Here is a 22,336-nt window from a genome sequence, read left to right as displayed (position 1 = left end):
GGATTAATCTTAAATAAGGGGTTAGTCACGAGATGTTCCTACCACAAGTTTTCCAAAACAGTGGAAAGTGTAGAACAATACTGCTGGAAAGAGCTTCCTTGCTCATATAAAACAGATAAAAGACCAGCCTATTCAATACTCTTGAGTCCTGTGAACATGAATGCAAACAACGAATAAAGAACAACTATAAAAAGAATATTTAATGCACTTTTTTTCTTTTTTTTTTCCTGGCTTCTTTAGGTTTTCTGCCCTGTAAAACAAATGCTATTAGTTTTTTTTCTAGTCAGAGGGAAATATGGACAAACTCCTTCAACAGGATTCCTATCTATACAGGGAAGTTAGTCAGAGTTCACACCGAGATTAGCATTCCTGGAAGTAAAGACATTTACTTCAAAACAAATGCTGCTTCTGTCTGCTGTGATGACATCTTGTAGATTGACAGCATTTCCAGTTGGTGGTAGGACTTGCCCTTTTTTTTTTTTAATTTAGATTTAGTAACTGATTTCTTTTACATGCAATATTTCCTAATGGATGCTAAATATCTAGCACTGTCATTTTCTAATTGTGTAACACTTCTTTTCCAAAAAAAGACATTTCTCACATACTTTTTATAAGTCTAACTTAAAAGAAAAAAAATACTTTAAATAAAAGCATATGGTAGAAGCTTATCCAAGACAGAATCAGTCTAGATCCAGCCAGCATTTTGCTAACTTTCAACACCATATTGCACACTGGAAAATATTAAAGCACCTAGTTTGAGTGTTATGTTACACATACTCCTATGAAAATACTTCTCATAAAATTAAATTATAAATAATAAAACATATTCCACAACCAAAGCATAATGAAGGTTAAACGAAATCACTGTTTTTAAACTAAAATTTGGGTTGATTTCCTGATTTCCCCTTTCAGCTGAGTGAAAAGATAAGACAGCATGTACCATACACGGCTTTCTAAGAAGATGCTTGTGTAAGGTCTGCTGTGTTTTCTGTTAATTTTGTTTTTCTTAGGTGGCACAAAGAGAACAGATTTCAGACATTAAGTCCTGTGAGCCAGGGAACACTTTGAGCTAAGAGATACAAAATCTAGTACCAGGAAATTGCAGTAAAGGCAAAAGATGGGCAGGGCAGACACCTACTGTGCTGATACCCTCTCATACAAGGTCTTTCCTCTCTGGGATTAAAGTCAGAGCAGCCCCTGGTGTAGCCTGGTTCTCTCATTTTGAATGTAAAGAGGTGGGAAGTGAAGCTCTTGGGCTGGGGTGGGAGAAGTCCTAGTAAGATTACACCTGGCTTCTTTTCCCTTCCTCTTATTCCTGACTTCTTTCTCCCATGAAACACATATCCATATATATTCTGGCAGCCACGGCAGAAGGATAACAAACTTTGGGAGTCACGCAAGCATGGCTGGTGGGATGAAGAGGTCCAAAGGAGGCAGCTTGGTCTAAGGTACACCTGGACGTGATGGTGGTCAGCAGACTGGTCAAGAGCTGCCACTTCTTTCTCATCTTTCCCTTTCTCCCTCAGGAAACAAGTGAAAGAGCACAGGGGCAGGCAAACCTGTGCACATTTTGCAAACAGGTGCAGGACATGTTAGGATGAGGACAAACTTTTCTGTCATTTCTGGTGCACTTCCAGACATGAAACCACTTCACCTATCTCAGGACTTATGAGAGATGACTTGTCCTTGACTATGTTACTTCTTGTTACTTTTTCCTGTGTGACCATCTGTGACAAAACAGCTGCTGGTGAGCTGAATCCCACAAAATGCTGGAAAACATAGAAGAAAGAATAGTAGGGCTTGATAGATTCAGTGAAGTATCCTGAACATCTCATTACTGGTACCCTATCATGAGATGTTTACTATTTCTTTAAAATATACAGCTTCAGTTGAAGTTCAACTGAATTTATGATAAATTTGAAGTTGAAAATCCTTGAAAAAGCTGGGTACAGCTTCATTTCTTTGTTTTTCCTACATGCTGTCTGTCCCTTTTTGTCTATTTGATTTAGTCACCTCCTATATTACAACAAAACCAAAAGGTGTTTGGGACAAGGACTGTATTTCTCTGACTTGTGCCTATTGCAGTGGGGTCAGCACTCCTGAGAAGAAATCCTCTTGAGCACATAGTAGTTCTCATACTCTCCAGCCAGGTTAAATGTTGCATTGCATCGCTTTGGAGAAATACATTCAACCTGTATGACTAAAGGGAATTATAATACAGTGCACACTTCAGCTACACATCCATACTTCCAACTTTTTTTATATCTACAAAATATTAATAAACCCTATAGCTCTCTCTCCACCTTGTCTGTATTAATTGCTTATTTTTTATAGAATTAAAGATGCCCCTCCTGCTGTGTAGAGGTGTAATAAATAGGCAGAGAAATCTGAGTATCATTGATAAGAAGTGAACAAAACGCCAAGTTGTGAAATGTAAAATAGTTTAGAAACTGTAAACTTGCAGGTCACTTTAAAATACACAACATTTAAAGGTCTTCCCATCTCAAGTTGTTACTCACAGGACTTCAGAGGGGTATTTCCAACAATTTCAGATGTAAGTCTAAGGACATGTAAACACACTATGCAAAGGTAAGGTACCAAAATAAAACTACTAATAAAAAATATTTCTAATCTTTGTTTAAAAGGTATGATTACATGTAACCAGTTGGAGTCCTTAAAGGCAGATAGTTTGAATCTACCTTCAGCTGTAAGAAGTTTGGTGCAATATTAAGAAAAAATTCAATCATCATGAACATTCCAATGTACAGAGAGTCTTACGGGATATGAAATTCATCCCACGAAAAGCAATAGGCAGATCTGATAATCCAGAAGTGATGAAGCCTAGGGTCTTACAGCACATTTTTATTTGAACCACTTTCTCAATTTTCTTTTTTTTCATTGTAGTTTTAAAGAGAAGATTAACATATAAAAGGCTTTTTATGGGAGAGAGAGAATAAAGAATTTTTTTGTAATCTCAATAGAGTGACATTTTTTAAAAAGCTTTTTTCAATTCACTTGAAATTAATCTTATTAAATCAGGAGTCTGCTTACTTACTACATGTAATGGTCATTCAAAACAGTAAACTTATGTCGTGAATGTTCCTTTCCTTTCATAATTTAGTTTGGCTCAGCAACATGTTGGGGATTATCCTTCCGTTATATGGCTGCCAGCCTTATCAATCTTTCATCTTTGTATGTCCTGCTTCTTTTCCATCCTTACCAGCTTTTTCACATGTTGCTTTCTTTTCCAGTTTATGGGACCATGACTTTTACTTTGCTTTTCCTTCCCCCAAATTACTGAGGAGGTAGCATGGGAAATTTAGAAAGAATTGCTAATTCAGTTTTGGTTAACATTTGTAAACATAATTTGTTAACATTACTTTTGGTTTTTTTTTTTTGTTAACATTTGTTAACATTACTGTCAATCTGAATACTGTGATTTTGTCTATCTCTAGCAGTCCCAGTGAAGACTGCACACAAGTTAAGAGGGCGTAGTTGCAAATAAACTACCAGCTGCAAGTCAGAGGAAATAAAGGAGGTTTAAGCTGTCCATGAGTCTGCACACAGTGAAGGGTTTTGCCTGACTTCTCAGCAATACCCTGAAAACCTGGTATGCTTTTTTCTGTAGTTTGTCTGATATTCCTGAAGTGCACTATAACTAGTCTGTCTTTGAAGACAACATTGCACTGCAGCAGGGGCAACACAGTTCCCAGGCTATTGACAAATTTTGCAGTGTTTCTCTCAAGTTGCATCTTATCCTAAGAACAGGGTACAAAATCTGTACTAGTATGTTAGATCTACTGGTATGTGTGAACTGACTTCAAACTCTCTTTTGTATTCAATTCCAAGTACTGATTTTGATCTCTAAAGTTAATATAGCTTTAGGTCCAACGGTCTAAGTATCTGTCCCTCTGCCTATATATGATCATTAAAATAAAAATCAGTGGGGTGCCTTTGCTAGTAAACCTTACATAAAAGTCTGGGTGTAAAGGCAGGATATTCTCACTGTATATCCATGCTATACATTTATTTCAAATAATGAGCCAGGATATTTTAAAGCTGTTTTGTTTTGTGACATGCAAAAAGACCGATCTATAACAGAATATTTTTAGATGTGTGGGTGGCAACTGGGTATACATTTACATAAAGTAGAAGATGAGAGTTATTGTTCAACTCATAGTCTGTTTTTAACTAGTAAATATATCACAAATCTTTCAGTTAGAACAAAGCATAAATAAATGTTTGTTCCTACAACTATGAAACTCTGAATGTCATGAAGCAAGAAATGAACTGGGGCTTTTCATGGGCAAGGGTCCATGTATAGTCCATATATTCATTCCTGTCTGTAGATTTGGAAGTATGATAATAGAGAATTAATTGCATGATATCAGAAAAAAAATCAAAGCAATGATGAACACAGAGTGAAAGGTACTTTTCAAGATTGTCAAACTGCTTCTTTTTAGTTATTAGAGAAAAACATATGGAATAAATTATTTTAAACTGAGAAGTCAACTTCAGTATATGACTTCAGGTGTTCTAAATACCTTCTGGAGATTTTTATCCTTTCTGTATTGCCACAGAGCCCTAATTTATGTATCTTAACCTGAATCCAGTACTCAGAACTGTCATATCAGCATGGAAGCACCATTGTGTGTGCCTGCTTTCTCAATCTAAAGCCATGGAGAGTTGGGGGTTTTTTTATTATTTTAATCTCTATATTCAACACAAATGCAATGAGTAAACTACATACAACCTAAATTCACTTTCCGTCTAGCTTTCCAGTTTCCCCAGATCTGAAGATAATGTGTAATTTGCAGTGTGTTGTATTCTTTTGATGATTAATTAGCAATACTGACCAATTAATAAAAATACAATATTTTTCTTTAAAAATTCCAGAGATTAAAAATTACTGTAAACTGTTGAAAGAAATCCTGTACTGATTAGCTGCCTGTAAATACAGACAATTATCATCCCAGGAAATAAATGCAAATAAAATTTCCAATTAAATGGAATGTATGGACTTCCATTCACGGTCTAGGAGAAGATACATTTTAGCTTTTACATACAATTATTAATTGTATGTAAATTTTAAATAATAATAATTGCACCTGACCCTGCCCTCACACATGTCAGAAGGGAATTCTCACTAGCCTCATGCCCCATCAAGTCTTTAGGGTTTATGCCAAAGTACAAAAAAGTGACCAGGACCATTAACACTAGAGCCCATCTCATAATCTACATACTGCAAAAGGACTTTTCCCTAGCACTTTTACCTTGAAAATGACAGCAATAAGATGTGCCATAATTCCTGAGAAGATACCGTAGAGTGGTCTTTGAAATGGCAACATAAAAGAGACAACAATGACCAGGGCTTGAAGCCAATTTGAACTGAGTGAGAAGGTAAAAGAAGTTTTCAATTATGACAACAATGAATGCATAATTTGGTACAATAAGGACTCCTGAGTAGCAATTCAGCTTCTATTTACACATGTATGTAGATATATGTGAACATTGTTCTTGCTATTTCTTATGTTCAGCTTCTTTGAATAGGAAACTATTTTTGATCAGCTGCATGCCAAAAATAATTACATGGCATTCTGCCCTTGTACATTAAGCTTGGTATCTCTCAATTAAGAAAACTAATTTTAATATCTGACAATTTAACTAAGGCATTATTCTACAAACATACAAATATTTTAACATTATTCTTTCTTATTATTGCCAAATTTGAAAGAAACATTTTGCACAGTCACAAGGATAAAGCTGGTGCAGGAAGCTAAACAATGGCAAGAAGCTGCTCTGTGTATTTCTGTGGGTTGGAAATAGTGCCAAGTCGGAAGGAAAAGACATTCTCTGCATTTTCTAAAGCAAGATAAATACAGAATAGAAATATAGATGAAAGATGGAACTGCTATCTATGAACTCTGCCAGATTCCTTGGCTTTTTGGCACACCTATTGGAGCTGGCAGACTTAGCCAGTAGCAATCTTTTCCATTAAAAGAAGCAGCATATATTTTGCTTTAACATACTTTGTTTGTGCATTTTTAAGCTTCAAAAATGTCTTTTTTTTTTAAATGATTCCTTCTGCACAGTTGGCTCCAATGGCACTTATTTGAAGCAGCCCATTTATCATTAAAAGAGCTGCAGGGCACAGCTACTGTTAAACAGATCCAACAAACCTACAGCTTAGTGGGACAAGCTTCTTTTTATAAGACTAAAAGATGTTTAAAATGTGCCAAGAGGAGCTTTATGCCAGGCTCTAGGTTTGCTATCCAAATGTTACTAAATTAGAGGTCTCCTGAAGCATAGAGTTTGGGCAAAGACAAGCTGATCTCCCTTAGGCTGCTGGGTTTTGCCATCCAGGATCAGCCAGATTTTAACAGAACACTTGCTACGTATCATAAACTTCACTAGTGTGAAATTTTGAAAAAATAGTCTTAAATCTGAGGGTTAATCTACACTGAAGCCAAACTTCATTACCTTTGGCAATGATGCAGAAGCAAAAATCTTTTACATGGAAATACCCCTACTTTATGAATGGTGAAATCCTGCTTATTCTGAAGGTAAAGGCTTCCTGGTTTCTGCCCCTTGAAGCTGAAACTGTAAGGAAAGTGTTCACACCTGGCAGCCGCTAACACAACAGAAATTGCAGTGGTACAACATTGTCAATTTTCATTAGTCCTTCTGAAATGAAACAAAACATGCCAGTATTTGACTTAGTTTACGGAGCCTTGTATCTGAAATTTTAAAGTGTGATGTGATCAGCAAATTTGTGGGTGAAGGCATTGGGCATACCTTCTGTAGTCAACAGACATGCAGAATTTTTGCCATCTAGTGCCCTCTTTCTTGACGACCAAGAACTGTCACAACCAATTTATAAAAAGAACAGACATCAGCTTGGAGTATGTGCCAAACATACTGCATACCCAGCCTGAACTGTGCAGCCTGATTAGAGCCAGCCATGACAACTGAAAAGGGGGTTCTTCTGAACTAAAACAAAAAATATGTACAATACGCAAATACATATTATTGTACCCTGATAATTTTACTATGCAGATATTATACATTTTTGATTGATTTATAAAGATCTTAAGCCTTCCATAGTGATGTAAAACTCTGCATTCTCTGTATTCTCACTAAATGCTCCCCACAAAAAACAACCAACCCCATAGCCAAATACCCCCAAAGAAATAGGTGCCAGTGCTTTTGTGTTTTTTTAAAACTTCATATATATATATATATATATATATATATATATGTGGTTTGTAACAAAAAGCTGGTTTTAAAGTATTTTCAGAAGTTACTAGTAATTGTCTTCCACATTTTTTCATTCACAACTATTTATTTTACAAAGATATGAAGGACTTCAGCAAACAAAGACCAATATTTTGGAAGCTCAGCACAATAAAATACACAAAATGTATGCTTTAATACAGTCATTATAAGAAACTCTAAAACAACTCTACAAATATTAAATCTACATTTCACCGTAAGTTTCATTAATCACGGTTAAGAGAACTGTTTTTTTATCTTAGATTATTACAAGGGAATGGAAGAGCCCACATATTAACCTTTCTACTATTAATAACAGAAATCAAAAGGCCCAAATACCTCATTAATTCATCACAGAATTCAGAAAATACTTTCTAGCCATTACACCTTATTTGCAAAAACCAAACCAAACTGAACTGAAAAAACACCCATGCATCTCTTCAGGCTACAGTCTGATGAGAAGACAGGAACAAATCATAGGACAGGTTTTCAGCACCCCTGGTGAAGTTCCTACAAGCTACAACAACTGATATTCTAGAAGGCACCCACTAATATTTTGTAAAATTAAGAAAACAGAGCACATCCATGTTATGCAAATAGTTCAATAAACCTGATCACAGAGTCAGGTTAAAGATCAGTTCCATGGACTGGTAGGTTGGACAGATTCTTTCAATATTAAAAAATGTCAGAACATCAACAGAAAATCTGACCTTCAGCATTTCAGATATGTACTGTAATCATTAAGTTAATGGTTCCTCTAGCTCAAAAATAATTAGTTTTGTACATACAATGGAATAAGAACAGGAGAAAATGGACTTGTTCATAGTGCAACACAGCAATACTATCTTTAAATAAATGTGTTTGCACAATAAAAGCAGCTCAGAACAATGCAGAGCTCAGCAGAGGCTAATTAACTTTGACTTCATCTAGCCTTCAGCACAGATACAGACATGCAAAAAGCTGCCAACAGCACCAGTTATAGTTCCCATATGCTATAAGTGCCTTAAAGTCTGGGTGATTGGCTCCCATCCAGTGGTCCTGTTCCCTCAGTTTTCACAAAAAACTTACAGTCAGTGTTTGGTATTTATGCTTTTCTTATGATAATTGAGTTGCAGTAATGAATTAGAAGTAATTGTATCTTGCTTTGCTTGAACTATCAAATATGATCAATACAAATTTTTTATTTATTTTTTTTCTACCACTCCACTCCTATCTTTGCTCACCTCCACATAATTGTGTGCCAGATTTTAATTCAAAGCTTTTCTGGTGTCTTCTTCTCATCTAGGCATACACCACTGCCTAGCAAAGTGAGCTACTTATCTGTGATCAACAGCTTTAAGCATCATTACAGTATAAAGCAAAAAATAATAAATGCATAAAAAATAAATACTATTTATTATTTCATTATTCAGAATTCAAGCACAAACTAAGTTGAAGCATCATGATGTCCTCCTACGAGATACTGAAAACTACCTTATTGGGAGGATTTCCCTACATGTTCTAGAACATTAATGTATCACCTGAGCAGGTACTTGCAAATGAAGAATTTCATGGATGAGCAGAACAGGCATTTTTTAGCTTCATACTTTACAATCAAGGCCACAATTATTATTTTTACCAATCTTAATGCATTTGCATCTACATAATTCAAAAGTATTTTCCACTTTCTCAGCCAGTGAACAGTTTTCTGACTAATAATATCTCTGTTTGACCTAGAATCACCCATTGTGGAAAGGCAATATTTTGTTTTAAATGCATTTACAAGAAGAGTCAGTGTCTTGGTCTTTCATAATTTTCCTCTCTAAAACAATAAAATGCTTGAGTAAATTTTTTGGCTGCTTTAATTGTGAATTATTCTTATAAAAATGAGACCTAACTCATATTGACAACAATTCAAATCCGATTTAATCTCCTGGGGAAAAAAAATCAACTTGTATCACATGGTCTAAATTCACTGGTGATTTACATTAACAACATTACCTATTTTTTTACTCCTGTGCATGAAGGCCAACATTATAGCATGTGAAGGTCTAACCTGAGGAACAGTTTCCAAAAAGACATGGAAATCAAAGTAGAAAACTGGCTGAATATGAACTTTAAGGGCAGTACTGTGGCCAAACAGAATAATGAAAAGCTCTGAGGTTCAAGCAGAGCTTACATAGAAACAGGGATGTTATTTTACCTGTTTCAAGTATTCATACAGATATTACTGGAATATGGAAGCCTGTTTTGAACTATGTTGGAATTCAGTCCAAACGGGAAGTTCAAAAAGAAAAAATTTAGAACTGACACACAAATATAATTAAAGAATTAAAAAGACAGAAATTCCATCCCATATTACACTATCTTAGCTAATTTAAAACTTGACAATGTGACAATTTTATCTTACTCAATAAGAATGTATCTGAGAACAGAAGTTACATAGGGCTTTTCAGTTTACCAAGCAACAGTATCATACATGGACTTGCATAAGATAAAGTTAGACAAACCTTAGACTACAAATAAGGTGAAAATGTTTTTATGGGGAAGGTATTTAACTACTGGAACAAGTTCTGATGGCTCTAGTAGATTTTCCATTGCTGGAATTTTTTAAGTAAAGAGTCAGTGTTTTTCTAAAAGATATACTCTATTCCAAACAGAAATAAATTGAAGCAATGTCTTTGGTTTGTATGAGCAAGGCTAGTCAGACTAGATCAATAAAATGATCTCTTCTTGTATTATAATGTATGTACCTACAATTATTTAATGTGAGAACACTGTCCAGTTTACAGGGCTATAATCTTATTTAGGCTTTTAAAATATTGGCACATTACCCTTCTTCCAGCCCTGTAACTTCCCCTGTACTGCACGGCTTGTTGAAAAACAACATTCAGGAGGATATTAATTTAAATTCAGCTGTCTGAAAGCTAGATGTTTAGTCTGAGCTCGTCACCTAGGTCCTTTCTATACTCAGTGGAGAAAACTAGGAACTTTCATAAGCCTATTCCCTCCAGATATCTTGAGCATCTACTTTCAGATAGCACAGGTTTGCAGGTGCCTCCCTCACTTTCCACCGACTACAGGAGGTGTCTTAGTTTAGACTGCTTTAAACTTCATACCTAAAAGTGGCCAAAGTTAGATGAAAGGAATCCATCCTTAATACTCCAAAGATCTTTTTCAAAATCCCTGGACTCAAGTTAGTTAGATCCACTGATTTAAAACATCTGGCTTTATTAGAACATGTTCAAAATGGGCTTCAGTTACTGCTGGGCAGATAGTGTATCATCACCATCACAGCACATAAATGCACCTCATCTGTATTTTTCTAGGAAGAGAATAAATTATTTTTTAATAGCTCTTTCTTATTGCACTATTATTCAGAATTCTGTCATTCCTATCTAATAGTGAACAGGACTGTATAGTAATTTAAACAAGTTCTTCACTGCCCTGGGATTAAACACAGATAACTACAGTGTGGATGTGCAGGGCTGCACTTCGAACTTGCACTCCCATTATAGCCTAAGAAGACTAGAAAATACTGCCAGTAGAGACTTAGATGCCTATCTTTTCATAAATGTCTAAATTAGGAGAGATGAAGCACAGTAAAGAATCTATTCCTCTTCCTTGACTATATTATAAGACTGAGTAAATTTCAGTTGGGCATGTCCACAATGTAAGCATTTAAAATGAAGATTAATTATGAGTTTGATTAATTTTGTTCTTCCACAACTTGATTTTGGGTGTTTATTTTCCCTTTTCTTCATTTCTTTAATAACCTCCTCAGAGGGCTCATTAGCCTTATCTTAAAAGACTGGCCTCAACTCTGTAGGTAATGAGGCCATTCAACTTTCCTATGCCTTCTTTACACAGAAATAATGATATGCCACAAAAACAAATGCTTTATATCCCTAACAAAGTCAGAAATCAACTTCCACAATAGATTACCTTTTATCTTTCCTCATTTTCAAAGAAAGAATGACCCATAATAATCAGTTATATGGTTTTCACTTGCATATACTTTGGATCTTCCAAAATCTGTGGTATTTTAGAAGTAATATTATGAGCAGTTTTGTAAGGTGCCTATACATCCCACCATCCTCTCCCACTCACTTCAGACGCATATCCCAATCGATGCCTTGCCAACATAACCAAGAAAAAGTGTGACCAACACAGAGAAGCACTGGATTAATTTAGAAACAGTGACTTGGTCTCTAGGTCAGTGATTTAAGTATTCCTTCAGGATCTTCAGATGACTCGAATTCGTTAAAACATGCTTAGACTCATTTTTTCACTAATAAAGAAGTTGCACCTTCTCATCTGTGTGTGCCTTGCAGAACAGTTTTTCTACAATTAATCTTAAAAGAGCTTCCCCATAAAAATTCTGTACTCTTCAGTGGACAGCTGGAAAACTACATGAACAAGTTTGATTGTTCTAAGGTTTCAGAAGCAGTCAACAACAGGTAGATATCTTTGTTCCTTTGCAACAGCTACATTTTAAGGGAATTTTTCTGCTGTTTCCCTCCAGAATGTGGTGATAGCTGGATACTTTCAGTTGTCTGTGACTTTTCCTATTTCTCTTTCCTCTAATTGTGACAGACTCCAAGTGTGAAGAATGTTGCTGGTTAATCCTCCTGATCTTGGCTATAAACTGCCAGTCCCCCCCAGGATTTCTCTTCTCCCTTGGTTTGTGGAAAGCTATTTCCAATCTTGAGTTCAGGTTGATGCCTCTTCCTTAGTCTGATGTCTAAAAATTTCTCCTGCTTTCTAGTGTCACACATGTCATTACTGGGTCTTTCAAAATACAAATCTCTTTTCCAGCACAACCATGAATTTTTACTTCAGAAAGAGGAAACATTTTTTGGTGTTTGGTTGAAAGAAAGCATTGATTCATCTGTCACAGGTCATAACTATTGTTTCATTCCCAGTCATAAGAATATTGAGTGTGGAACTGAACATAAAAGAAAAACTCCATAAACTGTCTTTTTAAACTTCCTCCAAAATCACCCTGTTTATCTACTCTGAATTTCATGTGGCAGATGATATACAGCAGTATTTCCAATATTTTTGTCACATAGCCTTGCTTGAGAAAACAGAATGTGTTTTGGATGTACTTACAAATAGGTGAAAGCTTGGAACCCTGGTTTTCTCTCACAACCGTGCACATATTCCTGTTGTTTTGGGATTACCAAATATGTCTGTAGCAGTGGCAAAATGTGAAATTAGAGAATCTGGCTGAAATTACTTTCCCTATGTATTTTTATTCCTGGTTTCCTGAATAGTAACATGTATGTACACATTGTGTAGCGAGTGGTCATAATGTCTGATGCTTTTAGAGTCTCTGACCAATCGTTCAAGCAGTCAGCAACTGTGTCATTCACACAGAGTAAATGTTTCCCTGAAGCATCAGGCTTTCTGTGCATATGAACACAGCACATGAACATGTGCTGAAGAACACCTGGGATTATACATGTATTGCAAGCTAGTCAGAACCACACCAGCTGAGACATTAATCCAACCAGGCGTGATTACTGAAACACCAGATATCTGGTAAAAGGATGAAAAAATATTAAAGGAACCCAGGCAAATTTTCCAGAAGGAAAAATATTATTGGTCCTGGAAAAATCTGTACATAAAACCCCCTACATAAATACAAAGTATGCTTTCAGTCAACTATTCACTGAAGAGGCTAGAAGAATGAAAACAACTGGGCATTCTGACATCACTGGGAAGTGTGGTGCAAAGCTCCCCAGTAGCACAGACCCAGCACTGCTGTCCCACCTGTGCCGGGCAGGACAACTGCATAGGCCTGGCAAGATTCAGCACTGTAGAGACTCTAGCATTTGAGCAACTAAATCTCCTCCTCCCACTCTCCTTGCCATCTGGGAAAGCCTCTTTAGCCTTTCTGAAAGTCCAGCACTTGATTCTTGATGGGAATTCCAACAGTGCCAGCACATAAGCACTGGTGGATTGGCCAGCTATGCCCTGAGCTGTCATGGTGTGTGTGTTGATTTGCTTCATGGTTTGCTCAGCTCTGGCTACACAGAACAGAAGCACTTGGACTGGCACACCTGGAGAAACTATTGTAGGTGCAACAGAACATATTTTCTCAGCCTGCCCACCATGCTTCTCTTAATTATATGGGCACCCTCACTGGATAGGAACCACTATGCCTCACTGGTCTGATACATCTTCCAAAAAGGCCTGTTTGTTGCTACACTTTGCTTGGCAGCTTTGCCATTCTAGGTATAATACAACATACAAGCATTACAGAGTGGTTTGGAACATCGCAGCAGGATAATTGCTAATTAAACTAGGCTTTATTTAGGGTTAGAGGCTCTAGACAACCACGGGTATTGTCCTCTTGTGCGTGGGAGAATTCTATTCCCCAAAAAATCAGGGCAAAACCAAACTACTCACTTTTTCCAAAATGGATATGCCTATAGTGCAGTCATAGTGCTAGAATAAGGTGAATCACCTGATACTGAGCTCCCTGCTGCCAAAGCTAGACTGCTAAGAATGCTTAAGATAGCTCAAGAGAGTTAGCTTTGATGACCTCTCACTGCACTTCTGTCACTTTATGGCCTAAGGAGAACAGGTTTTTCACAGTTTATTAACATGGATCTCCAAGCCTTCTTAACTTAAACACATACACTGATAGTGGATTCTCACTGGCTACATCCTAGTTGAAAGGCAAATGCATTTTGCAATATGGCTACATACTGTGGTTCCAGTTCTGCATCTGCTTTTTTTCTTTTTTTGCCACAGACCAGAATGTATGCATCCAGGTTTAGTCCTAATGTGCAGTCAATATGTGGCCAGGCTATGACACTTGGACATAAGAGCTGGGAACTGCTCCAGAGTCCTACTGCTTAGACTTATTAATTTTATCAATTTGCCTTTGTTAAGGATTTCTTAAAGGCTTAAAGGAATAAAGCTTTAATAACAGCTCCATTTATACTTACTATGTTAGAAAAAATGCTATTTTAAAATATCTGGATAATTAAAAATACACAAACATTATTTGTGAAGAATGTTTTTGTTTGTTTATATATAATCACTTCATATTCTCCAGATTAATGTCTGCAGCACTTGTAATTAAGCACTTCCATGAATGTTCACTTCAATATAATTGAACAAACACAGAAAAATGAAATATGTGCAGGTGTTGAATAAGATAATTCCATGTAGCTTGAATACTTATCTGTAGCTCTTATACTAATTATGGCATGGGTTTAAAGAATTTCTTCAGCTGGATGGATTTCTTAAAGTAATTAATATATTCTGATTTTAGAAGTACCAAAGTTGTTTTCAAGGCTCAATTTACAATTGTAAATTGTTACACCTCATTGTTACAAATTTGTTGGGTGACCCTAGGACATCCATTTCTATGCTATACAAATTGACTTCAGGAAGACACGGAACAGAACATAGTTTACTTGAGGAGCTGGACAGATCTCTTCTTAATCATCATAGAATCATAGAATGGTTTGAGCTGGAAAGGACCTTGAAGATCATCTAATTCCAACCCCCTGCATGGGCAGGGACACCTCCCACTAGACCAGGTTGCTCAGAGTCCCATTCAACCTGGCCTTGAACACTTCAGGGAGGGGCACCCACAATTTCCCTGGGCAACCTGTTCCAGTGTCTTACTTAATGATTTACCCCTACTCAGGACATTTGTCTGTAATTGGCTGACAGTCTTTAGTATGAATGACATCAACTACCTGACTAGTTTGATTTAGTTTATCTGAAAACACTCCAGTGAACTTCAATTATTTTTACTTTTTGGGAGACTAGTGAGAACTACTCCTTCAGGTAAATTAGTGTCTTCCAATGATATTTCATTGTTTGCTGTCAGTAAGGAAAATTAATAGTAAGGAATCATAATGTTTCTTTTTCCAGATATGGATTTGGTTCAAAGTAATCTCCTGGCTATGAAGAGATTTCAGTCTACCAAACCGAATGGCTTATGGTGTGAAGCAACGGTGCAGCCTTTTAAATTTAGAGATTTCACTGATATTCTGAACCACTTCCAAAAATACTTCCCAAGACTTATGCATATTGTGATACTTAGCAGGTATGAAGAATTATTCCAGGTCCTTCATGGCAACGCACAATCACAGGTGTTTTTTATCTTAACACTCTTTAACCTCTTAATTCTTGATCAGATTTGGCTGCATTTTAAATATTGACTACAGAATGAGTTTTGTTTGCAGTCAGTTCACAGTAAAGAGCCTGCCTTTGTCACCTCAATAAGCTTCTCTTAGGTACCGGCAGACTGCTAGTAAGCACTGCTGCCCAAAGCCCTTTCTCAAAGCCAGACAAGCTCAGTTCCTTCACAAGTCCTGTGCTTCAGTCCCCAGCCATCTCCATGGCCCTCCACTGGACTTGGAGCCCAAACTGAACACAGTTCTCCTGATGTGATTTAGTAAGTGCTAAGTCACTAACCCTGACCTACTGGCTGTGCTCCTGCTAACACAGCCCAGGATCCCATTAGTCTTCATCACTCCCCGGGCACCCTGCTGGCTTGTGTTCAGCTTGCTGAACCTACTCTCCAGGTCCTTTTCAGCAGAACTGCTACCCTGGCTGTTAGTCTCAACACGGACCAAATGCAGCTGCTTCCCATCATACTACTAATGCACATCTGCTTATATGATACAAATGGCACAGGTGATGAGAACTGGTCATATATCCTCTTATGTGTTCAGACCATCCACCAGTTATGAAAGGTACTACTACTTTAGTTCTGTGACAGACCCACATAAAAACCCACATCCGTTGCATTAGAAAAATATAAGAGATGTGCACCCTAGACAGAAAGTTTAGATGCAATAAACATAACCCAAGTTCCTTCATTTTGTAGTTTTGCTCTTCTTTTTATCAGTTCTCTTTTTTCTGTCCCTTAAAATATATAGTAATTCCAGAATACTGTGAATAATAAAAAATTAAACACCTGTGATACTTTTCTGTACATCCCTATTTGTCTTCAAGTGCAAATAAATGCTTTTAATTAGTCTAAATATTTTAACTAGGACTGAAAAATAAAGATGAACCTAGACTCAGATGGAATTATTACAAAAGTATATCATAAGAATCAGCTTTATACAGTATGTTCAGTGTGCTACAACTTAGGAAACCTAAAAACTCCAAATAAAATGAATGAAAAAAACAGATGACTGGAGGGCAGAAAATGGGTTATGTCAGTTGACTGAAAAGATAAGCAACATTAAAAAGCCATCAGACACTAGTTTCAAATTGAGCTGTTGTACAGTACATATTCCCCTGTGTTGTGTAACCAGTGCAATGCAGCTGTGATCTGAGTCGGTTCAAGTAACTGGCATTTAAACTGAGCCTTTGAACATTTTTGACCAGTGGATCTTTTTAACCTGACTACAGATACAGCAAACTAAAGATATCTGTATGATAATGCAGGACCATTAGACTATGCCAGAATTGAAACTGCTCACAATAAAGTGCACAGTCATTAGTGCAGGCATAAAATGAATATTAATAGTAACACTACATCATAACTCAACTCTTATTTTCAGTACACTTACCTGAACATGAAGTAAAACAAAAGCCTGCAAACAGTGAAACTTTCAGGAAATTTAAGAAAATTGAGAGCTCCTGCAATCTCCAGCTCCAGGCCATAATACTTACCTCTTCTGTGCCAAAGGAATAACTCCACTGGCTTCAACTAGTGAGATGAAAATTTGCTAGAAAAATCTTTTTGAGAAAAAAATTATTTCTAGAGTAAGGTCTTTGCAGATGGGCCCATACTTAACTCCTAAAATAAGATTTTTTATTAGTAAATGCAGAATTCATTGAAACAGGTGCAGACGAACTACGCTGTTCTATTATTTTATCTTAATTTGTCCCCAAATCCATTTACACTCAGTTCCTGGATGACTTTTTGCCTCACTAGGCAGCTATCCATTAAGATACCCTAACTTCTTTTGCTAAAGTCACTTGAGAATGACAAAATGGTGATGTGGCATCACTACCATCCTAGGTCAGAGACAAGTTAAGTACTCTAGAGGTGAATGTCCACATTGTGTTTCCATTCCTAACAAGCACCCAGCTGTAATCTTTAGCACCGATATACTGCTCCCTAATTCACTACTAACCCAAACATTTTTAGGATAAACTTCAGAAAAACTGAGGTAAACAGCAGTATTCAAGGACTACTTCAAATATAAGACCTCTTCATTTAACCATGCCAAACCTCTTCAATCATTTCAATTCCAAATAAGAAAAACCTTCCATCTCACCTTCACCACTCCGTTTTCATGCATGGTGATACAGTTGTTGGGATCCTCTGAAAGCTGGTACAAAGCCTGAGCTGTAGCTCTATGAACTGATGGATCATCTGACTTCAAGTAACGAACTAGCGGGGCTACAGCCTTGGCCTCTCCAAACACAGCTCTGTTGTTCCCCCACACAGAGCAGTGGGAAATGGCCTCGGCCAAGTGACGTCTTAATTTGTTGTTTCTCTGAAGAAGGTAAAAACATAATAAAGTAACAACAACACATCATAAAAATTTCATGGGAAACAAAAATTGTATTCTCAAACATCCTTAAGGCATCCCGATTTAACTGCAGTACCTGAAAACTGGAGAGAGCTGTAAGGCATGGAGCTAGTAGTCCCTATTCTCTTTGTAAGAAGTGCTATGAATTTTTATATTATTTCAAAGGTGCTTTTAGACTGACTGGAAATTAGATAAGATTAGCATTAAAATGTAACATACAGCCTTATCATTGAGATTCTCTGCATGGTTTAGATTTATTACTCTCTCGAACCTTTGTGCACTTTTCATACAGCAGCTGTATCTCTCAAAAGCAATATTCAGCAACAGATTCAATTGAAATGAAGCTCATCTTCCAAGGCAATTTTAGTACCAGCCCCAGAGTGGCTTCCTGTCCAATATGCATCTCACAGAGGAAGGATTCTACAGCTCTTCCCTGTAGCTGCTGCAAAATCTATCACTCTTGTCATAATGTTTTAATTGGGTATAATGCAGTGTGACATAAGAAACTCATATACTTAGTATAATATGTTTAGCAGTTACTTACTGTGTTTGCTAGCTTGGACAACAGAGGGATGACTCCATGGTCTGTTAAAACAGCTAAATTTTCTTCATCTTTAGCTATATTTGTAATGGCTGCACATATACTTGTTAAAACTTCTTTATTCTTTGATTTTAGCAAACTGACTACCAGTTCCAAGCCACCAACAAAGGATCGAACCATTTCCCTAGCATCCTAAATGAAAATCAAAAGAAACATTATTTTCAAATATTCAATCTGTATTTACATGCAATTGTTAAAAAAAAGAGATTGGCATGACATAATTATTCAAAACTACAGCTATTGGTGTGTTGCCTTCACCAGAAATATGGTTAATTTGGTACTCAGGGCTCTCTTGATTGACATATGAGAAATAAGGCTGTCTTACATGCCATCCTCTAGGCAGAAATGCAATGCTTAATTAAAGGCATCTAGTGTCATTTTAGATAACATAGGGCATACTTCATGGCCTCCAGCTGTCACTCCAGAAGCATGCAGGTCTCCCTTACCTGCTGTATCATATTTGCCAGGTGGGTGGGTGCCTCACATACCTTGGGACAGGTAATATAGCAACAAACACCCCTGTTTAGGCTCTCATAATGTCTTTTATTTCCTACATTAAGTCTGACAGCTAAAACAAAGGAGTGGTAATATTATTTTCTTTTATCAATGCAAATGATTATTCAGGAATATTTAAGAGAAGAGGTCACACAAGTCATGACAGCAAGTGTGGGAGAACCATGGTGCATCTCAGAGTACAAGCAATCCACATAAAATGTGACTACAAGATGGAAACACGACTCTGGGAAAGTGGCCAAGTATGCTCTTAGAAAACAAACAGAAAACTAAACAGTGTGCCTTGATCTTGAATACTATATACAGATCTGGTCCAACTTTTCTATCTTGAAAAATCCATAGTAAAATTAGAAAAGGTGTAGCAAAAGATGACAAAAATCATCAAAGGTAGGGAGCTGCTCTGTAGAGGAATGACTAACCAACTAAGACACTCAAGGCTATGAAAGAGACAAACAAGGAGCTGTATGATAGAGGTGTAGAGAATCTTGAGTAGAATGGAAAGGGCACAGAGGGATCTCTCTTCTAGAAAAAGACCTGGGAACATCACGTGTTCAAAATAAAACCAAGTTATTTTCAAACAAAGTATAGTCAAGATGTTGAAGTCCTTGGAGCAGGACTGCAGTAGCTCTTAGAAGTTTACATGTTAGAAATTAACTAGACAAATTCTAGAAACAAAAATCCATTAAGAGTTATTCAGTACAGAAGTATTCCCTCTGATTTAGAAAGTTCCTGAGTCATGGATTTCTTGAAGGTGGGAGAGCATTCTAAAGAGGGGAACATGGCTACAATTTGCCCTGTTCTTCTACCTTAGGCATCCCTTGAGGGCCACTATGAGAAACAGAACAGTATGTCAGTGAACCTTCGGTCTGACACAGCATTGGCTGTTCTCACACTCTTGTGTTAATTAGTCAAATTATCAAGTGCATGTTTACAAGTCAATGTGTAAACCAGAGAAAACCAGCAGCTTTGGCACTGTGAGACTGAACTGACAGGTATGCAATTAATTTGGCTGCCTCAAGCAAAGAGGAACTGACAGCATTTCATAAAGTGACATGCAGCACACAGTGCTTCATGTACCCTTAAAAGCACACAGGTTATAAGCCTAATTTTTGTTTAAGTATAAATTCTTAACTGATTAATTTACATAATCACTGACCAACACTGTACACCAAGATCCATTGCACTCCATTAATCTGAGATGCTTGAAAATAAATGTATCTCTTTCTTTGGTAAGATGTTCCACTGAGTAAGATTACATTATTTTAGACAATGTCTTTTCAGTTTCCTTGTGGACAGAAACAATGCCAGAATAGAAAAACACCTACTTTGTTGAGTGATTTTTCACATGTTCATTCAATCTGTGGGTAATGCTGAGCAACATTTTGCCAACAACCATCTAGAAGGGGTTCTCAGGATGCCTAGTTATATAGAGCTGGAAAGACAACACTGCAAAATGCACCAGCACTTTCAAAAACTTAATTGTAAACACAATAATTAGCAAAAGGGTGGGTGATACTTCAAGTGCGTAACCTAAGAATATCAAGTATTGCAACGTAATTTGGAGAAATCACCTTTTCTACTTGAATTGGCCCATCAGTTACTTTAATTGAGAGGACCTCTATACTAAGCTTAGATATTTCTGTTTATCAAGACTTCTTTATACAATCTATAATCCAGTTCAGTATTTTTGAGAGATTTTCAGCTTTCAGATGTGGATCGGGAAAGATGAGTATTTATCTTAGAGTTATTTGCCTAATGAATACATAAACTAGCAAATTACTTAAGACAAAACACTTAAGGAAAGCACATGAACTATTGCTTACTACATAGTTACAGGCCAGAAACCACCAGGAGCAAGAACCTCAGGTGCTATTTGACAGTAATCTAATTTTTATGGAACTATTTACTAAATTAGCAAATGCCATTAGTGCCTAAATCATAATCTTCACAGAGCCAACTGAAAATAGTCAAGAGGAGATTCTTGGTGATATTGTGGTGACATTGCAGGTGGCTTCAGATGGCCTGGTGTCAAACTGTTATTACACTGCAAAGATAGAAAAAAGTGACTGACCAAATGATCAGCAGTAACTCAGAGATGGAATGTAAGGTCTGCAAGTGTAAGTCCTTTTGCTTGCTTCCTTCAACAGGTCAACAGGACAATTTTGAGTAAAAACTACCAGACTGTCTCCTGAAGCTCTTTTGGACTGAAAGGTTTTAGGACTACATGAAAGTGCAAACATGGTTAGTATGAACTTTCCCAGGGCTAGGAAGTCATCCTGAGACCAAGAATGGTTTTGATTACATTTACTTCTTTTTGGGGGTGGATTTATGGACAGAGTGAAGTCCAATTGTATTGTGTTAGCTTTGCTGAGCAAATCCATCAAATTGCTCATGGACTTGGTACATAAAAATTCCAGAGGATGCTGCAGTTCATCTTCTGTATTTCTGAGTCCAAATGCCAAACAGAACTCTTAGCTGTGATGTTTCCTTCTAACAGAAGGCAAAACCAGTGGGTAGGGCCACCACAAGCAGTGCAATTCTTAGACTGGAACTGAGAGGTTAAAGCCCTATATTGTCAGGGTCAAAACCAGAAGCCACAGCATGTGGAAAAAGAATAGTATCCAAGAGCAAACTTTGTGCTGAAGTCCTACAAAACCCAGAATAAACCCATAACAGAGATCCTTGCGCAAATTAAAAGAGGATCTAAATGCTTATGCAGAAGATGGACAATAAAGGTTTGTGACTCAGCAAAGCAGCTGAGAGAAACAGAAGGAAGGGTAGTGCTCTGCCACTTCTGTTACCATGTGAGCTGCACGTGAAAGGAGGTGAGTTACAGCGTGTTTCCCATGGATACACTAAGATACAAGTTCCTCTATCATTGCTAGTGCATACATAGCACCATGTAAATGTAGCTACAATCACTTGAATAAAAAAATATTTCTTCATCTCAGTTTTCATGGGCAGTAGACGGTAGGTTTCTACACAGAAATTTCTCACCTATGACAGCTAGAGAGCTAAACTAGCAGACACAGGAGAAGGAAAGAAAATAAGATGTTTTACATTTACTTAATCTCCTTAAAAGTTACTGCTGGAGCGTGCATTACCTTGAGTCTAGATACTGGCTCAACAAATGAGAAAGGCTTCTGTTAAAGGTAAAAACTCCCTAGTAAAGTGTTTAAGAATCAAAAGGGGCCCTGTTATACATGAAAATTATTTTGCTTTTCTGCATGGATCAGATGTCTGTGTATTATTATTATTAATGTTCTTGAAAGATGTTCCATGAAGAGATAAGATAATTCATCTTAATGAACTAATATGCATATTTTATATTTTCCTACCTGTACACGTTTTCTTTCCAGGTGATGATAACCCTACTTGTCATATTTCTCTTCTGTCAAGCTTATAATCTCCACCATTTTGCAAAGGAGTGTGGTCAAATTAA

General features: G+C 36.9%; 1 protein-coding gene across 1 annotated transcript in view; it reads right to left on the bottom strand.

The window, feature by feature from the left end:
• Nucleotides 1–22,336, bottom strand: part of ODAD2 (outer dynein arm docking complex subunit 2) — a 79,459-nt gene that overhangs the window by 6,246 nt on the left and 50,877 nt on the right. Inside the window, 2 exon segments of the mRNA XM_051612498.1 lie at nucleotides 17,523–17,744; nucleotides 18,325–18,513. Of these exon segments, the coding sequence (XP_051468458.1) occupies nucleotides 17,523–17,744; nucleotides 18,325–18,513 (411 nt within the window).

Source organism: Apus apus, chromosome 2 (genome assembly GCF_020740795.1).
Source record: "Apus apus isolate bApuApu2 chromosome 2, bApuApu2.pri.cur, whole genome shotgun sequence".
NCBI lineage: Eukaryota > Metazoa > Chordata > Aves > Apodiformes > Apodidae > Apus > Apus apus.
The sequence above is the reverse complement of the archived record's forward strand: the minus strand, read 5'-3'. Positions and strand labels throughout refer to the sequence as shown.